At 37.6% G+C, this 20,931-nt stretch overlaps 1 protein-coding gene across 1 annotated transcript in view; it reads left to right on the top strand.

Annotated features, from left to right (window-relative positions):
• The window catches only part of DNAH12 (dynein axonemal heavy chain 12), a 304,653-nt gene that overhangs the window by 118,245 nt on the left and 165,477 nt on the right, over nt 1–20,931 (top strand). Inside the window, 8 exon segments of the mRNA XM_037798810.1 lie at nt 4,075–4,194; nt 5,696–5,852; nt 6,010–6,182; nt 9,112–9,264; nt 9,519–9,758; nt 10,091–10,336; nt 10,667–10,786; nt 18,419–18,528. Of these exon segments, the coding sequence (XP_037654738.1) occupies nt 4,075–4,194; nt 5,696–5,852; nt 6,010–6,182; nt 9,112–9,264; nt 9,519–9,758; nt 10,091–10,336; nt 10,667–10,786; nt 18,419–18,528 (1,319 nt within the window).

The following is a 20,931-nucleotide window of genomic DNA, read 5'->3' as shown; positions in this document are numbered from 1 at the left end:
TTTACATTTAAAGACACTACTGATAATGCAGGGCTTTCTTCTTTCATTTTGCTATTTAGACTTTATAAGTCTTATACCTTCTTTGTCCCTCAATTCTTCTGTTAATGCCTACTTCTATGTTTATTTTACTTTTTGTGTTGTACTATATTGAGTGCCATCTCTTTTCTAACTGGATTTATTTTCCATCTGTTTTCCTTTGGTTGCCATGGGGTTAAAATTTAACATTCTAAATACATAATAATCATATTTAGTTTGATACCAACTTAGCTTTAATAGCATATACATATACTTCTCCTTTACCCCTCTGTTCCCCATCTTTTTTGTACTTGTTACCACTTATATCTTTGTACATTGTGTGTCCAAAACCATAGATTTGTTGTTACTTTTTATGCATTTGAATTTTAGCACCTGTAGGAAGTAAGAGGTGGAGTTACATATCAAAAAATACAACACAATAATATTGACATTTATAATTACCTGAATGGTTACCTTTACTGGAGGTCTGTATTTCTTTATGCTGCTTTGAACCACTGTCTAGTGTCCATTCCTTTGAGTTTGAAGAGCTCCCTTTAGCATGGCTTATAGGGCAGGTTTAGTGGTGCTGAATTCTCGGCTTTTATTTATCTGGGAATGTCTAATCTCTCCCTCTTTTAAAAAAATTTTAGATCACGTGGTGTATCCATTTATTTTACATTTTTTATTGTGAAATATAGCATATATAAAAGAAAAGTGATAACTTTCAAAGTACAATTTAACAAGTAGTTAGCAAATTTCAAAGAATGTTATGGGTTACAGTTCCACAATTTCAGTTACTTCCTTATTGTGCCATGTAACATATATGCAGAAAGGTGATAATTTTCAAAGTATGATTTAACAAGTAGTTATATAGCAAATTTCAAAGAATGTTGTGGATTACAGTTCCACAGTTTCAGTTGTTTCCTTATTGTGAATATAATGTACATACAGAAAGGTGATAACTTTCAAAGTACAATTTAACAAGCAGCTATAGAGCAAATTTCAAAGAATGTTATGGGTTACAGTTTCACCATTTCAGTTATTTCCTTCTAGCTATTCTACTACCCTAGCATCTAAAAAAAAATTTATATAAAGATTCAGTATTCATAATTCATTATTAAATCCTATCTTGTCTGTTGCTACCCCTCCCTCTCATTTAATCACTTTCTTGGTCTTCAGGCATATCTGGGCAGTGACCTCCCTAACTTGTTCATATTGAAAAGGGGTGTCAACATTATGGAGGAGAGGGCTGCATCTGGTTTATGTTCTTGAAGAGGCTGTTGCCTCTGGCTTTTGGAGTTTATCTGGCATAGGAACACTCTGGAAGATTTAAGTTTCTGAAGAGTAAACTTAGTGAGTGAAACTTTTATAGAGTCTCAGATAGGGACCTAAATATTTGGGACTACTGTTGTTTAGGGCTTGGCATACTGTGACCATTTGGGGTATCTAGCTGGAGCTTGTTTAAGGGTAACTTCCAGGATAGTCTTTCAACTCTATTTGATATCTCGTAGCCACTGAAACCTTATTTTGTAACCTTTCTTTTCCTCTTTTTGGTCAAGAAGACATTCTTAATCCCTCAATACTAGGGCCAGGCTCATTCCCAGAATCAGTATCCCATGTCACCAGGGAGATTCACTCCCCTGGGAGACATGTCCCATATGGGGGGGGGGCGGTTAAAGAATTTATTTGCAGAGTTTCTCCCTTATTTTTGAAAGAGACTCTCGCTGGATATAAATTCTTAGCTGGCAATTGTTTTCTTTCAGCACTTCAAGTATTTCAGCCCACTGCCTTCTTGCCTCTGGTTTCTGATGAGAAATTGGCACTAAGTCTAATTGAGACTCCCTTGTACATAACATGTTGCTTTTCTCTTGCAGCTTTGAGAACTCTCTCCTTGTCTGTAGCATTCAATAGTGTGATCAGTATATGATGGGGTGTATTTTTCTTCATGTTTACTCTGTTTGGTGTTCTCTGTGATTCTTGGATGTGCATATTCACATCTTTTACTAAATTTGGGAAGTTCTCTCTCATTATTTCTTTGACTATTTCTTCTGTTCCTTTCTCTTTTTTTGCATGTATTTTGTATATTGGTATACTTGATGGTGTCCCAAAGGTGTCTTAGACTATTTTAGCTTTTTATATTTGTTTTTTCTTTCTGCTCCTCAGCCTGACTCATTTCAAGTGTCTTGCCTTCTTGTTCGCTGATTTTTTTCTTCTGCCAGCTCTGTTTTTCATTTCAGTTACTGTAGTCTTCAACTCAAGTAGTTCTGTCTGGTTCCTTTTATTGTATGTGAATAAAACTGTATTTAAAAAAAAAAAAACAGTTAATAACAAGTGTTGGTCACATGGAAGGTCTGCCCAAGGTGAATGCAGTGTGCAGGGTTTTCCCTATCTTTCTGGGCCTGGATCTAGTCCTGGGCTTTTGCTTGTTAGTTGTTTTGGAGTTCCCCTGTTTACAAGAGTTTGGTTTTCTGCTATTTCCCAGGAGATAGTCCTCCCACTCCTAGGTGTGTGAAGCCAGCAGGCCTTTGTCCCAGAATATCTGGCCTTATGGTTTTTTACACTCCTTTTATAGTCTCAAGCTGCTTTTGCCTGGAGGGCAAATTCTGGAAGGAGGGCATAATGGAGAGTCATTCATTCTCAAGTCAGTCATTCTCAGCCAAAATGGGGCCAGAGACCCAGGAAGGAGGCACAGACTAGCTCCAGAGTTCCCAGGGGAGGGCATCAGGAAGGGCTCCAAGAGTTTCTTTCATGGCTCCCCAAAACTGAGCTTTCCTGGCCTGCCCAGTAAATGCAGCACTTCAGCTAGCTGTCTCCTGCAGCCCTGAGGAAGTGGTGTGTTACTAAGTCTCCTCTGCCTAGCCTGTGTTCTGGGCAGCTTGAAACAATGGCCACCACTGCATTTGTCCCAGGTGGGTTGAAACAATGGCCACCCTCAGAGCACGGCCCCCAGCTATCTGAATTTGCTAATCAAAAGTTGTGATCAGTGATCAACTGTGCCAACCACTGGTCTTGGGGAAAAGGATTTTTGAGTCCTTTTGTGTCACAGATGGATGGATCGCACAGTGGCCTGCTGTAAGAATAGAGGATGGGCACCTGTAGTTGCCATGCAGAGAGAGCAATTTACTGTTCTATCCTGTAATTTATCAGCCTCTTCTTCCTGCTCTTCCTGCTCTGGATGCTATAAATTGCTCTTTTAGCCTCTGGAGTTTCAAAATAGTCATTTTGGTCAGTTCCTGCCTGTTTAATAGTTGTTTTGATGGAAGGACTGAGTCCTGTAGCTCCCTACTCTGCCGTCTTCCCGTAATCCCTCTATCGTTTGTTTTTTTAAAACAATTTTATTGTGGTAACATACATATCACAAAAAATTTTCATTTTACCATTTTAAGTGTATAATTCAGTGGCATTAATTACATTCATAATGCTGTACAACCACCACTTTTGAAATAAGTTGTTTTTTAAGATTAAACACTTTCTCTCTGATCAATTTAAATGGATTTTGAAAATAGAAGTGTTAGAAATGAAAGTATACTTTGAACTTCAAAGCACAAATTGGTTCAATTATATATGTAATTGTTCAAATTATATACCCTAGTCATGCAAGGTTTTAGAAAAGCTATGGATAAGTAACACAAGGGCTTTTACTATAAATCCGGTTTTCTACTAGATTGAGTAGTCTCCTTTTAAATTAAATCTTGGCATCAATGTACATAATTTGTTTGTTTCTTTTTTTAGTTTAATAAAACCCTTACATTTCATTTGAATGGAAATTAATATCTATTCCATGTAGAAAACTTGACAAGTTTCCACAGCAAAGAAACATAATAACCATACGGAATTCCTCCTCTCAGGAATTCTTTTATAAACAAACAAACAAATATTTCAAATATATAATCATTGTAACTTAAAAATATTTTCAGGTCTTTAGTTATCTGAAACATTTTTCTTGACTGCGTGATATTCTAGCCTATGAATGTACCAAATAATGCACGTTATTAGACATTTAGATATTTCCTTCCTCTTGTAATCTTTTAAAATTAGAAATGCATTTTAATTATTTAGGCTTATCCAGAATCTGCAAGAAGAGACTGGGTTCGAGAGTGGCCTGGCCAAGTTGTACTTTGTGTTTCTCAAATGTTCTGGACTTCTGAGACACAGGAAATTATAAGCAGTGGGAAAGAGGTAAAGCAATTATTTGATTGTAAATAATATTCTTTTCTCCATCCTGTATTTTTTAGTTAGCTTATCTATTCTTTGCAAAGGCAACCCCCTCTCAATTTCTCTATATAACATTAAAATTATACAAATATAGTTTGAAAAATCGTTTGTCGTGGCCCATGAGGGCTTTGCCAGTCCAGAGGCCAAAGAAGACACTGGGCATTTTCTGATACATGAACTTTTATTCAGGGTTTACCAACAGGGTGAGAAGTCACTAAGAGATCATGATGCTATCTTAGGCCAGGCAGGCATCACATTCGCAGGGAAGTTTACTGCTTAATCAAGCTAGCTGGTCAAGTGGGTTGTAAGGGTTTAAGACAAAGACATTCCTAAGGGTGGGAGAGCATAGATGCGGGAACAGGATCCTGTGACATGGGGTGATGCAGGAAGGAGAGGAGAATTATAGGATGGGGCTTTGTAGATAACCACAAGAGTGATAACATTTGGGAGACAAGAAGCAGGTAGGCTAGATTAACATTTGACGGGGGGTGGGGGGGTGGGGGGGAGGTCTGGGGTACATTTACATCTTATTCTTTCGTGAGGCCAAGAGTTTCATGTTTTAAAGTTACATTTTAAGGTTAATTTACCCTTTTCTCTTTACTGGCTTACAAAGATGATGGGTTAAACATTAGCTGCCTAGGTCACACAAACTGTGATAGCTGGATAAGTAGAAAATATTCAATATAATTCTTTAGCTGGAAAATGGTTAGTATAGTCTTCAATAGCCAATAGAGGAAAAAAAAAACTGTTTATTAAGATCACTTCACTCAAGCAGCTTTGAGTTATTCTGACCATGAAAAGCCCTTGTTAAAATAACTTGCTGTTGCTCTGATCTCAACAACAAAAACTTATTCTCTGCTCCCAGGAACTTTCCCAGCATTGCCTGCAGTAAGATATGAGGGATGTAACCATATGGTTTCATAATCAGTACCTTGAAAAACAAGCCTGAATGAGGGGAGGACCTGAAAATAGTGAGATGCCGACCAAACAGCTTTCTCTCTTCTATTTTTTTTTCCTTTCTGCTTTCTTCTGGCTTCTGGCCATTTCTTTGTCTGTCTGGGGTTATAAAAGTCCAAATAATTCTTCTCACTCTGAACTGGTCTCAGAAGGCTTTTTTGACCCTCCAGTTCCTTGCTGATGCATCTTCAATAAACTCACCTTCTCACCAAAGCAAAGACTTGTTTCTCTGTTTAATGCGGGAGCAGGCGGGCCTGACTATTTAGAACCGTGTTTTCAAACGGTATTAACTGCTGTGCACCAAGGTCCGCAGGCCTGTTTTGCTCTGGCCAGGGGCTGCCACATCGTTCTTCATATTTTCTAAGCTTAGAGAAATGTACTATATTCTGTAATTCATTTCTATATTTGAGATAGATTATGAAGTCAGGAATTTTTCATGAAAGTAAATATACGAAATATGTGGTTTAGGTACTATATAACATCAGTTTAATTATTTTTTATTTTGCAGGGATTAAAGAAGTATTATAAGGAACTTCAGAATCAGCTAAATGATATTGTAGAGCTGGTAAGAGGAAAATTGTCAAAGCAGACCAGGACCACTCTGGGGGCTTTGGTTACTATTGATGTCCATGCTAGAGATGTGGTCATGGACATGATTGAAATGGGTATGTGAGCTTTTCCCTTAATATTAAAGAGAAAATAGTGAAACTTGGGAGACATGAATTATTTTAATATTTACTGTTATAAAAGATGATGACATACCTAGTTTTGTAATAATTTCCATTGAAAGGTATGTGTCTGGTTTTACTATATTCTTTCCAGGTGTCTCACATGATACAGATTTCCAGTGGCTTGCTCAACTTCGATATTATTGGGAATATGAGAATGCTCGAGTTCGTATCATTAATTGCAATGTAAAATATGCTTATGAATATCTTGGTAATTCACCGAGACTAGTCATTACTCCTCTAACTGATAGGTGCTACAGAACATTGGTAAGCATTTACATTATTTAAGTTCACATATAAATTCACACAAAGTACTTTTTGGTTTGATACATTTTCTTGTCCAAATTTAACATTGTTATCCTTATTTATTTTCTTATCTGTAATAGTTGAATATAGTTGTCACTTCCTAATCCCAAACTCCCTTTATGTCAAAGTCTAGTAACGAATATTTAATTCTGAATGCTTTTGTAGAATCATAGATGTTTGAATTCTACTGTTTGAAAATTGTGAGTCACTTCCATTGGGATAACTAGAAAAAGAAGGTACTGGAGATATAAAGAGAAAATAGGAGCTTCAGAAAACGGTATATACTTTTGCAATGGAGTCTTAGGAGAGATGTTAGGGAGATGAGAAAAGTACATTTGGGCATTAGAATTGCAAATTAGTGATTCTGAATAAGAGAGAGAGCAGAAATGTAGAAGGTTTGTACTGAGGGCCTGTGCTTGGTTGAGAATATGGAAGAGCTCTGACCATAAAGCCCTGGGAATAAGGTTGCCAGATAAAATATAGAACTGCAAGATAAATTTGAATTTCAGGTAAACAACAAATAATTTTTATTATAAATGTGTCCCAAATATTGCACAAGCAAACTTACACTAAAAAATAATTTTGTTTATATGAAATTCACATTTCACTGGGCAAGCCTGTATTTTTATTTGCTAAGTCTGGCAACCTTACCTGGGGATTGAGGAGGAGCATCAAGAAACACCAATCCACCTATGCTGAGTAAGCAATGTTAGAAATTTCGGAGCGCAGTCACGGAGGGCACAGAGACCAATTGACTTTCAGGAAAGAAAGTTTTATTTGAGCAGCAGCAGGGTGGGGGTTGGAAAGAAAAGCGCCATCAGTATGGCGGGGGTCTGAAGTAAAGCTGTATTTCTGCTTTTCCTTTGGGGGTGGTCAGTCGGTAAGATGGACAGAGATTTAGCTGGTGGGCCGAGTGGTGATTGGGCCCGGGGGTCTGCCAGGGTGGGAATCGAGAAGGAATGACGTGGAGCCCATGGCTAAGTGAGTAGTGGGCTTTATGACCGTGTAAGGATTGGAATGTATATAGCTGGGGAAAGGGGGTTGGGGGCAGGATTTAGTGGCCACCACATGTTATTCCGGCCACTAGGAAGTTTTGCACAAAAGGCTTGTCTAATGTGCCATTTGTGAAAGCCTGCATTTGGAGTGTAATCTTCCAACAAGTAAAATTAACGTGTCTTAGATTGAGTTCTCTAAAAGCAGAGATGAAATGGTTTTTCTGTGTGAATGATTTATTAAGGAAATAGTCTTTAAGGTAAAAACCTTAAAGCAAGTGAGGAAAGCTGAATAGGGTAGGGGAACAAGCTAAGCAAATATGTGGTTTCAACCAAAGTATATAGCCTTAGTAAGATTTCATGGGGAGCTTTGGAACTTGAATGGCATCATAGAGTTATGCCACTTTAAGACAAAGGCAGGTGGGATATAAGCATGAGTAAGCTTTCAAGTATTTGCTGAGGAGGTAGCCCCTATCAGCTGAAGGCAATTCTTAGAACAGGGCAGCTGTGCGCTATTAGCACCCATATGCACAATCACAGGCAATTGGGGGATGAATGTGATGGCCTGATAAAGGACATCTGGGCAGGACACCAATGAGTCTAATACAAAACTTTTCACAAAACCCTCTCTTTTCTCAGGAAGCTACCTGAAGGTAGGGACCGTGTCTGTCTTGTTCTTTCATCTAGTGGTGAACAGTATGTATTTACTACCTAAATGTTGAGCAAATAAATCTTAAACTCCTGTAATATATCTGAGACCTCAGTGAACTGAGAAGCTTTGACATGCTTGAAAGATTCTGCTTTTATAACTTTGAGTTATAAAAGCAGAATCATATTAAGCATTTGTATGGGGCACTAGACATTGAAAGCAACATCTCCTAGTATATTTATTATTCAAAATAAAGGGAACTCATTTGTAAGCATTTTCTTGAACTAGTAAATACAGGGGATCCTGAGGTTTCTAGCAACTAAGTTAACGGACGTTAACAGAGCATCCATTATAAATTTGAGGTGAGTAAAATATCACTGATATTGCATTTATTTAATGAGCTGTCTCTATTGTTTTATTTTAGCAAAGATAAAAATACTTATGATTTTCCTAGGTCTATTTTCAGCCTTAGTTCCTTAATCTTATTTTTTCTAAAAGTTAAGTTTCACAAACTCTCATGGAATTTTCATGAAATGAACTCCATAGTTAAGAGAAAGATGACTGCAGTATGTATGCTTCTAAAACTTTCTAGCCACTCTTCTAGTCCTTGTGGGGACCCAGAAAAATTTCAGAGATTATTCATGTTGCCCTTATGGAGCTTAAACACTAATTGATGAGAATAAAATGTACATAAGTAAACATAATACAAAGAAGAAAGTGATATTACTAGTAAGAGAGGTATAGAACAGTACTATGGGAATATAGAAAATAAACACACCGAGAGGAAGGCATTAGCCAGGGTGAATCATAGGCAAAATTAGATAGTAAGTCATCTGTTTCTCTTCCAATTGATTGACCCCATTTAGGGTCGTCACTCTTTGCAGCTGGCCATGCAGGATGTGTCATTATCATCCTCTACACTCAGCTCCATAATCACTTCTAATTAAAACCTTCTTACCTAATTTTACCCCTTCAAGGCTGTATTCTTTTTGCTTTTAAAGGCAAATTATATATATATGGAAAGTCATTGAAGTATTAGAAGATAAAGAGACTGATGCATTTTCATTTATATTGGACCCTGCTTTTTCTTTGTGCAGCTAGAGAATTTTGTGCTAAAAATTAGCTGAACAGTCTAATTGTATACCTGCCTCTCTGAAGCTACAAATAAGACTAATCCATTTAGTAAACATTTGTCTAAGTTTTTTCTGTTAAGTGTAGGTTTCTTTTTATATATTTTTTTGTTTTCCAGATAGGTGCCTTCTATTTAAACCTGGGAGGTGCTCCAGAGGGGCCAGCAGGAACAGGAAAAACTGAAACCACTAAGGACTTGGCTAAAGCTCTTGCTGTACAGTGTGTGGTGTTCAACTGTTCAGATGGGCTAGATTATCTAGCGATGGGAAAGGTAGGTAAATTACAAAATCAGTTTGATTATTAAATGTAACAGACTTGCAGCTGGATCTTACTGGATAAACCGACGCTGACTCATGTTTGAGAATTACTTGAATGTGGGTAACTTGGTTTTAGAGGAAAAGACCTTGTTATTATGCTTGGGGCTTTTATTAAACTTATCCTTCAATTTTGACTTAAAAGGTTAAATATTTATTTTATGATGCCCCTTCCTAAGAAGAATCACCACCTTTTTTTTCTTGTCCTTAGTTTTTTAAAGGACTGGCTTCTTCTGGTGCTTGGGCTTGCTTTGATGAATTTAATCGAATCGAGTTGGAAGTGTTGTCAGTGGTAGCTCAACAGATCCTTTGCATTCAAAGAGCCATTCAACAGAAGTTGGAAGTGTTTATTTTTGAAGGAACAGAACTTAAGCTCAATCCAAACTGTTTTGTAGCTATTACCATGAATCCTGGCTATGCAGGACGCTCTGAATTGCCAGACAACCTTAAGGTAAGATTTTTTAAGAGTGTTAATTTTTTTTTAACCAAAAATAACAACATATCCATTCAAAATGTCGTAATTTTCTCCCATGAATTTGTAATGTCACTTTTACCTATTCTATTTCCTGTAAGGCAAACCTCCAAAAACATTTTTAGGTGTCTAAAAAATATTGAAGTACATAAAAATATTAAAAGTACTACTGAAAAAATTAGAGTTTATGAAAAGGTGCTGCATTTGGAGAAGAAACTTGAATATCAACACAGTCTCATTGGATGCTTATGCTCAGCTTTTAAAATGGTTTCCTTTATGTAAATAATGTATTTCATTATTATATGCTTCAGGTACTTTTTAGAACAGTGGCTATGATGGTTCCAAACTATGCCCTTATAGCAGAAATCTCCCTCTACTCCTATGGCTTTTTGAATGCAAAACCTCTGTCTGTGAAGATAGTAATGACCTACAGGTTATGCTCAGAGCAGCTCTCATCGCAATTTCATTATGACTATGGAATGCGAGCAGTAAAAGCAGTTTTAGTGGCTGCTGGAAACCTAAAACTAAAATATCCAAATGAAAATGAAGATATACTTGTAAGTATTAAATAAATGCATACATTGTTAAAGGTTCAGTAGAAAGATTAATTCCTAAAACTTCTTTTTAGTAAGATTGGTCAGGAGCTATAAATAGGCAATTAGGAGGGTTATTGCTTCAATTCTTTTTACGTGATGTTGAAATGATACTTTTGGGGTTATGCTATTCACTGTATTCAATATGAATACAAGGACCTTTGGCTTGATAAACAGTATTGGCTTCTTAGTATAGTGATTCCATGGAGTAATGTAAAATAAACTTTGACTTTTTTAGGGGGTGGGGGAAATGTTGGCAATGAACTTATATTGCTTTTCTTTGGGTTATTTTAGCTTCTTCGATCAATTAAAGATGTAAATGAACCAAAGTTTCTGTCACATGATATTCCCTTATTTAATGGAATAACTAGTGACTTATTTCCTGGTATTAAACTTCCTGAGGCTGATTATAATGTAAGTAACCCTGTGGAAATGACCTATTTTGCACAATAAAGTCATTAGATGACCCAGTAGTTTACCAGATTTTATTTAATGAAAGAAATTATTCTGTTTGGAGGATAATCTAATCTGACTGAGTTTTAGTGCCTTCTGTTATATGATACAAGGGTTAACAAGATTTGGGTTAAAATGTTCCATGTAAGAGAACAAATATTTTATTTCCTGTATTATGGTTTATAATAATTGCTAGTAAGTATAATACAACACTATTGTGAATTTCAGCAAGTAGAAAAGATGGAAAAACATCCTATAGTTAGCATAATAATTTCCAATTTTATTAAATATATTATAGACATATAATGATGCCTAACTATATACTCACATAAGTGTCTGCTCTTTATAGATGTTATATAATTAAAAGCAAAATAAATTTAAAAATGAATTAACAAAACAATCTCAATAAAATTCAGTTTAACACAATTGATTTAATTGGATAGATGATAATGTGTGACTAGAACTAAATGGCCACTTTATGGTAATTTCTATGGTAAAATGTACAGGGAGAATTCTTTTGAATTTAGCATATATTGGGTACCTTTTGCCATGTGATAATTCAATTCTTCCACTTCTCTCTATTAATGTTATTATAAAATCTCTTCGAGCTGTCATATTATTAAGGCATAACTTGCTTAAATGCATCGTTTACATTTTAGCCTTTCGAAAAAATTCTCAAGACTAGAACTTCTACCAGGTTAAGGAGATTATTAAGGTGGTTTGGGATATGCTAATATGATTTTAAAAATCAAAATGAAAATGCAAAATTTTAACATTCTTTTGGAGAGCTCTTGGACTCCCATGAGTATTAACTATAGATCCAGGAATCCATAGATTCCAGTTTGAAAAAACTATTAAATATAATATCTTGTTTTTCTTTGCTATTTTCCCATATATTCTATCCTATATTTTTCCTTTACTGAACTACTTTTTTTGAATTTCAAATAATTTTTTTTATCATTCTATTTTATTTGTGTTGGCTTTTTAGTTATACCTTGGTCACTACAGATTGTGATATGCATCCTTGGCTTTTTACTAATTTAGTTCTAATTGGTACTCTACCATTTCACAATATAAAAACCCTCAATGGTTTAATTCTATTATCCACCCTTGCCTGCCCATTGTGCTATTGTTGCCATCTATTTTTTTTTTTTTTTCAATTTTTATTGGGATTGTTCAGATACCATACAATTATCCAAAGATCCAAAGTGTACAATCAGTTGCCCCTGGTACCCTCTTACAGCTGTGCATCCATCACCACACTTACTTTTTGTTCAATTTTTAGAAACTTTTCATTACTCTAGACAAGAAATAAAGTGAAAGATGAAAAAAGAAAAAAAGAAAAGGAAACTCTAATCCTCCCCTATCCCTAACCACCCCCCCTCAATTGTTGACTCGTAGTATTGGTATAGTACATCTGTGCGGGATACTGATTACGTGCTTCAACTTGGCGGGCCTGGGCCAGGGGACCGGATCCGCCCCTGGGGAGAGTGGTGGGCACGGGCGGTAGCGCCCTCCACAGCCCCCCGGGCCTGAGAAAGTGGAGCCGGATGCAGGCCCCATTTCCTCACCCCAAAGTACAACTGTCAGGAGAGGCTTGCCGGAGAAAACCGCCCCCTTTACCTTGCCCGCCCACTCCCCGTTACCAGAGCAACTCCCGCCCTCCCCGTTGCCGGAGCAACTCCCGCCCTTTTCAAACGACCTCCGCGCCCTCTCAGAACCAATCCAAGCCTTTAACCCCTACAGCTAGCCTGCCCTCTAAACCGCCCTATATAAACGTGTACTCTCCCCTAATAAACGCTCTCGGCTTCCCCACCCTCAAAGAAAAGCGTCCCGCCTGTTTCCTCTCGCCGCCCTCCACACCTTGCACGCCACCGCCGGGGACCTGGCCAAGTCCCCCGCCTCGCCTTCGCCTCCGGGAAAGAGCCCCCGCCGCCGGTACCCTCCGAGCAACGCCGAGAGCCGAGGGTTCAGCAACTGGCCGCCCCCCGACGCAGTAGACGCAACCGCACATCTGTTACTGTTTATAAAAAAATGTTGAAATACTACTAACTGTAGTATATAGTTTGCAATAGGTATATATTTCTTCCCTATATGCCCCTCTATTATTAACTTCTAATTGTATTGTCATACCTTTGTTCTGGTTCATGGAAGTGATTTCTAGTATTTCTACATTTGATCATGGATGTTGCCCACCATAGGATTCAGTTTTATACATTCCCATCTTTTGACCTCCAACTTTCCTTCTGGTGACATATACGACTCTGAGCTTCCCCTTTCCACCTCATTCACGCACCATTTGGCACTGTTAGTTATTCTCACATCTTGCTACCGACACCTCTGTTCATTTCCAAACATTTAAGTTCATCCTAGTTGAACATTCTGCTCATACTAAGCAACCGCTCCCCATTGTTAAGCCTCATCCTATATCTTGGTACCTTATATTTCATGTCTATGAGTTTACATATTATAATTAGTTCCTATCAGTGAGACCCTGCAATAATTGTCCTTATGTGTCTGGCTTATTTCACTCAGTATATTGCCCTCAAGGTTTTGTCATCAACCCATTTTTTTTTTTTTTATATATGGTTTTGTTCACTCACCATACATTCCATCCTAAGTAAATAATCGATGGTTCTCTGTATGGTCATATATTTATGTGTTCACCACCTTCACCACTATCTATAAAAGGGCATTTACATTTCTTCCACAAGGCAGGAGGGAGAGTCAAAGAAGCTAGAGAGGCGAAAGAAAGAGGAAAAAAAGATGACAGCTAGGAAGCAGCAAAATGGAAAATAACCTTAAATCAAAGTAGGGTAAAGAGTCAGACAACACCACTAATGTCAAGTGTCTATCTTGCCTCCCCTATCCCCCCTTGTTATCTGCATTTACCTTGGTATATCACCTTTGTTACATTAAAGGAAGAATAATACAATGATTCTGTTAGTTACAGTCTCTAGTTTAGATTGATTGCATCTCTCCCCCAATGCCTCCCCATTTTTAACAGCTTGCAAGGTTGACATTTGCTTGTTGCCCTCGTAAAAGAACATATTTGTACATTTTATCATAATTGTTGAACACTAGATTTCACCAAGTTACACAGTCACATTCTTTATCTTTCCTCCTTTCTCCTGGTGTCTCACATGCTCCCAACCTTCCTCTCTCAACCGTATACATAGCTATCTTTGTTCAGTTGTCTTACGTTGCTGTGCTACCATCTCCCAAAATTGTATTCTGAACCACACACTCCCGTCTTCTCTTATCACTCTGCATTGCTCCCTTTAGTAATTCCTGTAGGGCAGGTGTCTTGTTCACAAAGTCTTTCATTGTCTGTTTGTCAGAAAATATTTTGAGCTCTCCCTCATATTTGAAAGACAGCTTTGCTGGATATAGGATTCTTGGTTGGAGGTTTTTCTCTTTCAGTGTCTTAAATATATCACACCAATTCCTTCTTGCCTCCATGGTTTCTGCTGAGAAATCTGCACATAGTCTTATCAAGCTTCCTTTGTATGTGATGGATTGCTTTTCTCTTGCTGCTTTCAGGATTCTCTCTTTGTCTTTGACATTTGATAATCTGATTATTAAGTGTCTTGGCGTAGGCCTATTCAGATCTATTCTGTTTGGAGTACACTGAACTTCTTGGATCTGTAGTTTTATGTCTTTCATAAGAGATGGGAAATTTTCATTGATTAGTTCCTTTATTATTGCCTCTACCTCTTTTCCCTTCTCTTCCCTTTCCAGGATACCAATGATATGTAGATTCTTGTATTTTGTTTCATCTTTAAGTTCCCAGAGATGTTGCTCATATTTTTTCATTCTTTTCTCCATCTGCTCCTTTGTGTGTAGGCTTTCAGGTGTTTTGTTCTCCAGTTCTTGAGTGTTTTCTTCTGCCTCTTGATGTCTGCTGTTGTATGTTTCCATTGTGTCTTTCATCTCTTGTGTTGTGCCTTTCATTTCCTTAGATTCTACTAGTTGTTTTTTTTGAACTTTCAGTTCCTGCCATATATATGCTCAGTGTTTACTTTACAGCCTCTATCTCTTTTGTGAAATATTCTCTAAAGTTATTGAATTGATTTAGCATTAGTTGTTTAAGTTGCTGTATCTCAGTTGAAGTGTATGTTTGTTCCTTTGACTGGGTTATAGCTTTGTTTTTGTTAGTGTAGGTTGTAGTTTTCTGTTTTCTAGGCATCTGACCTCCTAGGCCACCCCAATCAGTTTTTCCCAGATGAGAACAGGTTCAGGTCACAGAAGGAGGAAATATTCAGTATCTGGTTCCCCTGATGGTTTTTCTTAGAGGATTAATAACACCTGTGCTTTTCTGTTTGGCAGGTGCAGTCTGTCACCGCCTGTGTAAGGGGGTGTGGCCTGTGGCTCTCCTCCCCCAGGCTTTGGGGTCTGGTTCCGGAAAGGCGGGCAGTAAAGCTGGGCCCCTCCCTTTCCTTTGGGAAGCTATGCCCCCTCCAAAGAGGTCACTGCCTATCAGGAAGTTCTTTGTTTCTTTGACTCTGCTGATCAAAGTATTTTGATTTTAAAATAGCTGAGTCTGTCTTTACTGCAAAGCACTGCGGGCTGAAAGCAGATGCAGTTTTCTCCACAGAAAGCAGAAGGGACAGAAAAGCTCCCGGGTTCACCCGTCAGCCTCTGGGCTTCTCATCCTGAGACAGATATGTCCCCCGACTCTCCCAAGGCCAGTTGTCCCCAAAAGCCTCTGTCTGCTTGTTGAGGATTCGCTGTCTGTATTGAGCAGTTAACATTAAAACCCCAGTTGGAGCTGGGCTGAGAGAGTGCTGCTCTCTAGCACCGCAAGGCCTCTGTGAGGGAGGGGCTTTCGGCTCTAGGCTCTCTGCTCTCAGTGTGGGTCCGCAGTTTTACTTACAGATTTTATGCTGCGATCTCGGGCATTCCTCTCAATTCAAGTTGGTGGATGATGAGTGGGCAATCACGTTTGTCTCCCCACAGTTATTCCTGGTTATTTACTAGTTTTTTGGTCATTTATGAATTGTTCTCGGGGGGACTAACAGTTTTCCACTTCTTTCTATGCCACCATGTTTTCTCCCTCCTGTTGCCATCTATTTTAATTCTACGTGTGTTATAAACTCCACATATGTTATAAACTCCACAATAACATTATTATTTTTCCTTTAGTTGTTAGTATTTGAAAAAAAATTTAATTTTCCTTACATTTACTGTTTTCATTGTTTTTGAATTCCTTCCAGCATGTATGTGCTTTCATCTGGGATCTTTCCCCTTCAATCTAAAGAACTTTCTTTAGTATTTCTTGTGTGTGTGTTGGTGGGGACCCTTCTGGCAACAAATTTTCGGCCTTTATTTGTCTGAAAGTATCTATCTCATATTCATTTTTGAAGAATATTTTTACTGGGTATAGAATTCTAGGTTGGTAGATGTTTTTTCTTTCCTTCCTTCCTTCCTTCCTCCCTCCCTCCCTTACTTCCTTCCTTCCTTCCTTCCTTCCTGCATTTAAAGGTGTTATTCTGTTGACTCCTGGCTATCATTGTTGTACTTAGAAGTCAGGCATTTTTCTTATTTATGCCACTCTGAATATAATGTGTTTGCCCCTTCTGGCTGCTTTTAATATTGTATCTTTTTCTTTGGTTTTTAGCATTTTGAATATGTGCATGGTGCAAAATATATTTTGTTTTGTATATATCCTGCTTGAGATTTTCTGCACTTCTTGAATCTGTGGTTTGATGTCTTTCTCCAGTTAAATATTAAAACAATATTTAACAGTTTTAAATATTTCTTCTACCCTCTTCTTCTGAGACTATAATTACATGTTTGATATTGTCTCACATGTCTTGGCAAGCACTGTTTTTTGTTTGTTTGTTTTTGCTTTTTATTATTTTCTCTCTGTGCTTTAGTTTGGATAATTTTTATTGACCTGTTTTCAAGATTATCATTTCTTTCATAGATTCTGATAAGCACATGTAGTCTTATCTACTGTTCTTATAAGTTTACCTAGTTTTCTGATAAGCACATCCAATGAATTCTTCATTTCAGGTATTTGGTTCTTTTTAGAGATTCCACTTTCCTTACTGAAATTCTCCATCTTTTTATCTATTTCTCCATCTTATTGTCTATTTTCTTTATTATATTTATAAAAAATATTTTAAAGTTCTTGTCTGCTGCTTCTCAGTTCCTTCTTCTCAAGCCCTGTAAGTTTTGATTGTATGCCAAATATTACATGTAAGTATTTGTAGAGGCCAAACTACTGGTATTTTCCTCCTGAAAAACCGTATCTTTTCCTCTGTTAGGTGTCATAGTTTGCCTGAGCTGTTATCACAAATATCACACAGTGGGTTGACTTAAACAACAGGAATTTACTGGCTCACAGTTTTGAGGCTGGAAGAAGTCCAAAATCTAAATATTGGCAAGGCTTGCTGGCAACCCTTGAAGTTCCTTGCCTTTCATGTCACATGGCCATGTCTTCTCTATTATCCTCTGGGTTCTTGCTGACTTCCTGCTTCTGGCTCCTTCTTTTGACTTTCTTTTTATAAGATTTCTGGTAATCCACATTAAGACTCACCCTCATTCGGTGGGGCCACACTATCTAAAAATAATATCTTAAAGAGGTCCTGTTTACATGGGATTCACATCCACAAGGACATAGATTAAGATCAAGAACAAGTGTTTTTTAGAGTACATAAGTCAACCTGCCACAGCCAGGTTACTAGGTTAAGTTACTGGTCAATTAAAAGAGTAGTTGACCTACATCAGAGTTTTGTTGCAGCATTATCAAGCCTTAGTTTACCTCTGGTTTCAAATGTCTTCAGAGTGCGAATTGTCCTGCTGTATTGCAGACCCCTTTCTCTGGTAGGATTTTGGGATCTAAGCATCCTGAGACTCAAGAGATCTCTCTGCCTTTCCAGCTCAGCCCCTTGGTCTTCTGTGTTACCACACACTCACCAAAAGAATGGGTAGTAGGGAAAACCAACTTTGCATTTAGAGCTCTTTCAGATTCCAGTCTATCACACACATGCTCATGTGACTTAAAATCCCTGTTGGTTTCTCCTTACTCCAGCAAAGTCCCTCTATATAACAGGGCCAATCCTTGCCCACCCATATCCAAACTTGACAAATATCCCCAGGGGGAAAAGCAGCTATTGATCAGTGCTCACCTAGGAAAGGCTTACTCCTTTCTGAAATTTAGTTCCTTTAGACTTATTTTAATCCGAAGCTCTCCTAGATTTTTAAATGTTAATGACTTTTTTTAGCTTCTGTTTATTTCTAATTATTACAGTGAGAGATTGAATGGTAAGTCCTTCTATGTCCTAACCAAAACTGGGATTCTGGAAAACACCATTAAAAGGAGATATTTTCATGAAGCATACACCCAAAACTGTGATGCCATGATTGTTAATAATTTATAATGGGGAATACTAATGATTTAAGAATATTGTTGCTCCATTTGTTCTTTCTTTTAATTTGAAAAATGTTTTAATAATTTATCAATGTAAGAAGATACAATTTTCTTGTTTCTAAATGAAAAATCTACATTTGTAAGACATATATGACATGTTTTATATTATACTTTTGTAGAAACATAGAAACTCACTCCATTTTCCTTTATTTCAGGAATTTTTGGAATGTGCTCATGAAGCCTGCAATGTACATAATCTTCAGCCTGTTAAATTTTTTCTTGAAAAAATGATTCAGACATATGAAATGATGATTGTTAGACATGGGTAAGATTTTTAATTATAATTTTCTTCCATATTTATATATTCTTTTTCAATTAAACTATTAAAACAACAGAATGCGTGAACTACATTACTCACTGAATTTCATAGGCTAGGTAGTCTAGGGAGCAAATAACCCCCATCTCAGCAGCTTAAGAAACAGAGGTGTACTTCTCTCTAATGCTACATGTCCAAGAAGGGTTGGTAAGGACCTGAAACTAGTACCACAATTTGGCCTTTTGGTTATCAAATATGTTATTGACTGTTCTTCATGCACAGATTTTACAGTCTTCCTTTCCAAGGGAGCTTAAAACTTCCAATCAATCAATGAACCAAGCTCAAAGTTTAGGATCTCTAGATGATGCATGTAGTCTTTTTTTTTTTGAATTTGGAAATTGCTTCTCTTGATCCAGAGACCTACAGACAAAAAGACCAACAATCTGCCTTATACACACCCAGTATACATTAATGGAACAGAACAGGATTGCCAGAGCAAATACTCCCATTTAGAAATTGAGGAATGGGAGCCACAGACAGCACTGGTCCATAGCAATTCTGAAATCCAACTAGGCATGTGGAGGCCCCAATTCCAGAGATGGCTTGACCATGAAACGAAAAGAGTTTAAACTTCAGGGTCTCTTATTTGTAGGAGCCCCTCTAAGGAGCCCAAAGCACTGTATATATATTTTATTGTGTAGGGTATAATTAAAGTGGCTATAGACATTTGTTTTCATAATTTTGTAGTTCTTTTTCTTAGAGAGGCCCCCCAAATTGTATAAACTAAAAGCCCACAAAACCTGGATCCATTCCTGTTTAATTTTGCTCCCTGAAAAGGACTTTGCAATTAATTATTTTTGTGGACTTTGGTTCAACCTTCTAAGAGGTCTTTCCGTTTCCATTGGGAAATGGAAAAAATGAGGTCCTTGGGAGCTGAGAAATATTTGTAGCCTGCTTCCTGCCTATAGAATGTTGAACTCCAATGGCCATGTTTTTTTTTCTCTTAAACTTTTATTTTGAAATAATTTCAAACTTACAGTACAGTTACAAAAATAAAACGAAATCCATACAGAGAACTCAACATATCGCCCCTCTTGCTACATAGTTCCATCAGTTTTAATATTTTGCTCCATGTGCTGTATCATTCTATCCATGTATTGATCTATCTGTCCTTCCATCTATTCATCTATCTATCCATTTCAGTTAGCTAAAGCTGCCAAAATGCAACATACCAGAAATAGACTGGTTTTTAACAATGGGGGTTTATTAGCTTACAAATTTACAGTGATAAAGCCATGAAAATGTCCCAGTTAAGGCATCAACAGAATGATACCTTCTCTGAAGACAGGCTGCTGCATCAGGTTTTCTCTGTCAGCTGGCAAAGCACATGGCCGGCATCTGCTGTTCCTTTGTTCCCAGGTCTCATTGTTTTCAGCTTCTGGTTCCAGTGGCTCCCTCTGTCAGCTCCTCCAGGGGCTTTCTCTCCAAGCTCTCTGGGTGTTTCTTTCTCTGAACTCTTTTGGCTTTTTTCTTTCTTTTCTCTTCATAAAGGACTCTAGTAAAGGATAAACACCCACCTTGAATTGGGTGAGTCACATCTCAATTGATTAGAAATAACCTAATCAAAGGTCCCACCCACAATAGGTCTGCACCCACAAGAATGGATTAAAAGAACATGGCCTTTTCTGGGGTACATAACAGCGTCAAACCATCATACCATCCATCTATCCATTGTCCATCCATCCATCTGTCCATCCATCTTATTTTCTGAACTTATTAGAGTAGATTGTACACATCAGGCCTACTGTGGGTGTGAACCCATTTGTAAATAGGACCTTTAAAAACATTATTAGTTAAGGTGTGCCCAAACTGAATGAGGGTGGACCTTAATCCAATATGGCTGAAGTCCTCATAAGCAAAGGAAATTGGACATGGGTGAAGAAGCCAAGAAGTACAGCAAGAAACTGGAAGTCAGCAGAACCAGGAAGGGAAAGGAGAAGATCCTTCCAGGTGCATTGCCATGTGATCGAAAAGCCAAAGAACCCCAAAGATTGCCAACAAGTCAGAAGATACTGACCATGGAGGAAGCAAGCCTTCTAGCCTCTGAAACTGTGAGCCAATAAATCTCTATTAAACCAACTAATTGTATGGTATTTGTTTTAGCAGCTGGGAAACTAATACCGTTTTTCTTACCAGAAAGTGGGGTGCCTGAAATGAAATTCACATACTTGAAAATGTGGAAACAGATTTGAAATTGGGTAATGGGTAGAGGCTGGAAGAATTAATTGTGAGGCACTTGATAGAAAAAGCCTCTATTACTTTGAAGAATCTTTTGGTAGAAATGTGGATGTTAAAGTTACTTCTGATGAGGACTTAGCAGCAAATGATGAATGTGTATTAGAAATTAGAAGA

This window comes from Choloepus didactylus, chromosome 1 (genome assembly GCF_015220235.1).
Source record: "Choloepus didactylus isolate mChoDid1 chromosome 1, mChoDid1.pri, whole genome shotgun sequence".
NCBI lineage: Eukaryota > Metazoa > Chordata > Mammalia > Pilosa > Megalonychidae > Choloepus > Choloepus didactylus.
Note: the sequence above shows the minus strand (reverse complement) of the source record. Positions and strands in the feature narration are given on the sequence as shown.